At 30.7% G+C, this 1061-nt stretch overlaps 1 protein-coding gene across 1 annotated transcript; it reads left to right on the top strand.

Moving 5' to 3' along the window:
• Window positions 1-339: 339 nt before the first annotated feature.
• On the top strand, window positions 340-651 carry LOC124421159 (protein ZBED8-like; the record flags this gene model as incomplete). Its single annotated transcript, XM_046955986.1, has 1 exon — window positions 340-651. A coding segment is annotated over exon 1 (312 nt), but the record flags the coding sequence as incomplete, so codon positions are not given.
• Between the last annotated feature and the right edge of the window lie 410 nt (window positions 652-1061).

The raw sequence follows: 1061 nt of genomic DNA on the forward strand, positions 1-1061 counted from the left end.
TGTACCATCATCAGCACGTAAGAGCTAATACGTTTTTGATACAATTTCATTTGCTATCATTCTATGTGAATTACAATTCTCAAGAAAAAAATTAGTTTAGTTAGTGAAAAAGTAAAGATGTCTAAAAAAAGAAAATATAACACAGATTACTTGAAATTTGGCTTTACATTTGTTAATAAAAATAATGAAGATTTGCCACAATGTGTTATATGTCACAAAATTTTGTCAAATGATGCAATGAAGCCGTCTAAATTAGAGAGGCATTTGGTAGCAAACCATCCACAATTCAAAAATAAGACAAATCATTTTTTTGCATCTAAATTAAATACGTTAAAAAATATGAAGCTGGATTTATCTGGACAGTTGAATTTAGAAAGGGAAAAAACTATGGAAGTGTCCTATAAAATTTCAATGTTAATAGCAAAATCAAAAAAACCACACACAATTGGCGAACGCTTAATAAAACCGTGTTTAGCTGCTGTTGGTGAAATGTTTGATATGGCCATAAAAGAAAAGATCTTAAAAATACCTCTTTCTGACAATTCAGTCAAGAGAAGAATTGATGATATGGCAGATGATATTAAAAAACAACTTCTTCAAAAGATTGAAAATTCCTTATTTATTGCACTGCAATGCGATGAAACTACAGATGTATCTCACTCAAGTCAGCTTTTGTTTTATTGTAGATTTATCGAAGAAAACAAAATAAATGAGGAGTTTTTATTTGTTAAATCATTAAAAACGACATCAAAAGGGAGTGATATTTATAAGGTCCTCTCCGATTTTTTATCCGAAAATAATATATCATGGAGTAAAGTAATCGGCATATGCACAGATGGTGCCGCCTCAATGATGGGTTCGCATTCAGGTTTTTTGAAGATGGCGAAGGAAAACAATAAAAATATGATTGGATCACATTGCGTTATTCATAGACATGCGCTTGCTTCCAAAACGTTGCCAGTAGAATTAAAAAATGCATTACAAACTGCTATAGATATAGTAAATTTCATTAAATCGAGTGCCTTAAGAACTAGACTATTTGAAGCCTTATGCATAGATCT

The sequence above is a fragment of the Lucilia cuprina genome, unplaced genomic scaffold (assembly GCF_022045245.1).
Source record: "Lucilia cuprina isolate Lc7/37 unplaced genomic scaffold, ASM2204524v1 Scaffold_3388, whole genome shotgun sequence".
Classification (NCBI taxonomy): domain Eukaryota; kingdom Metazoa; phylum Arthropoda; class Insecta; order Diptera; family Calliphoridae; genus Lucilia; species Lucilia cuprina.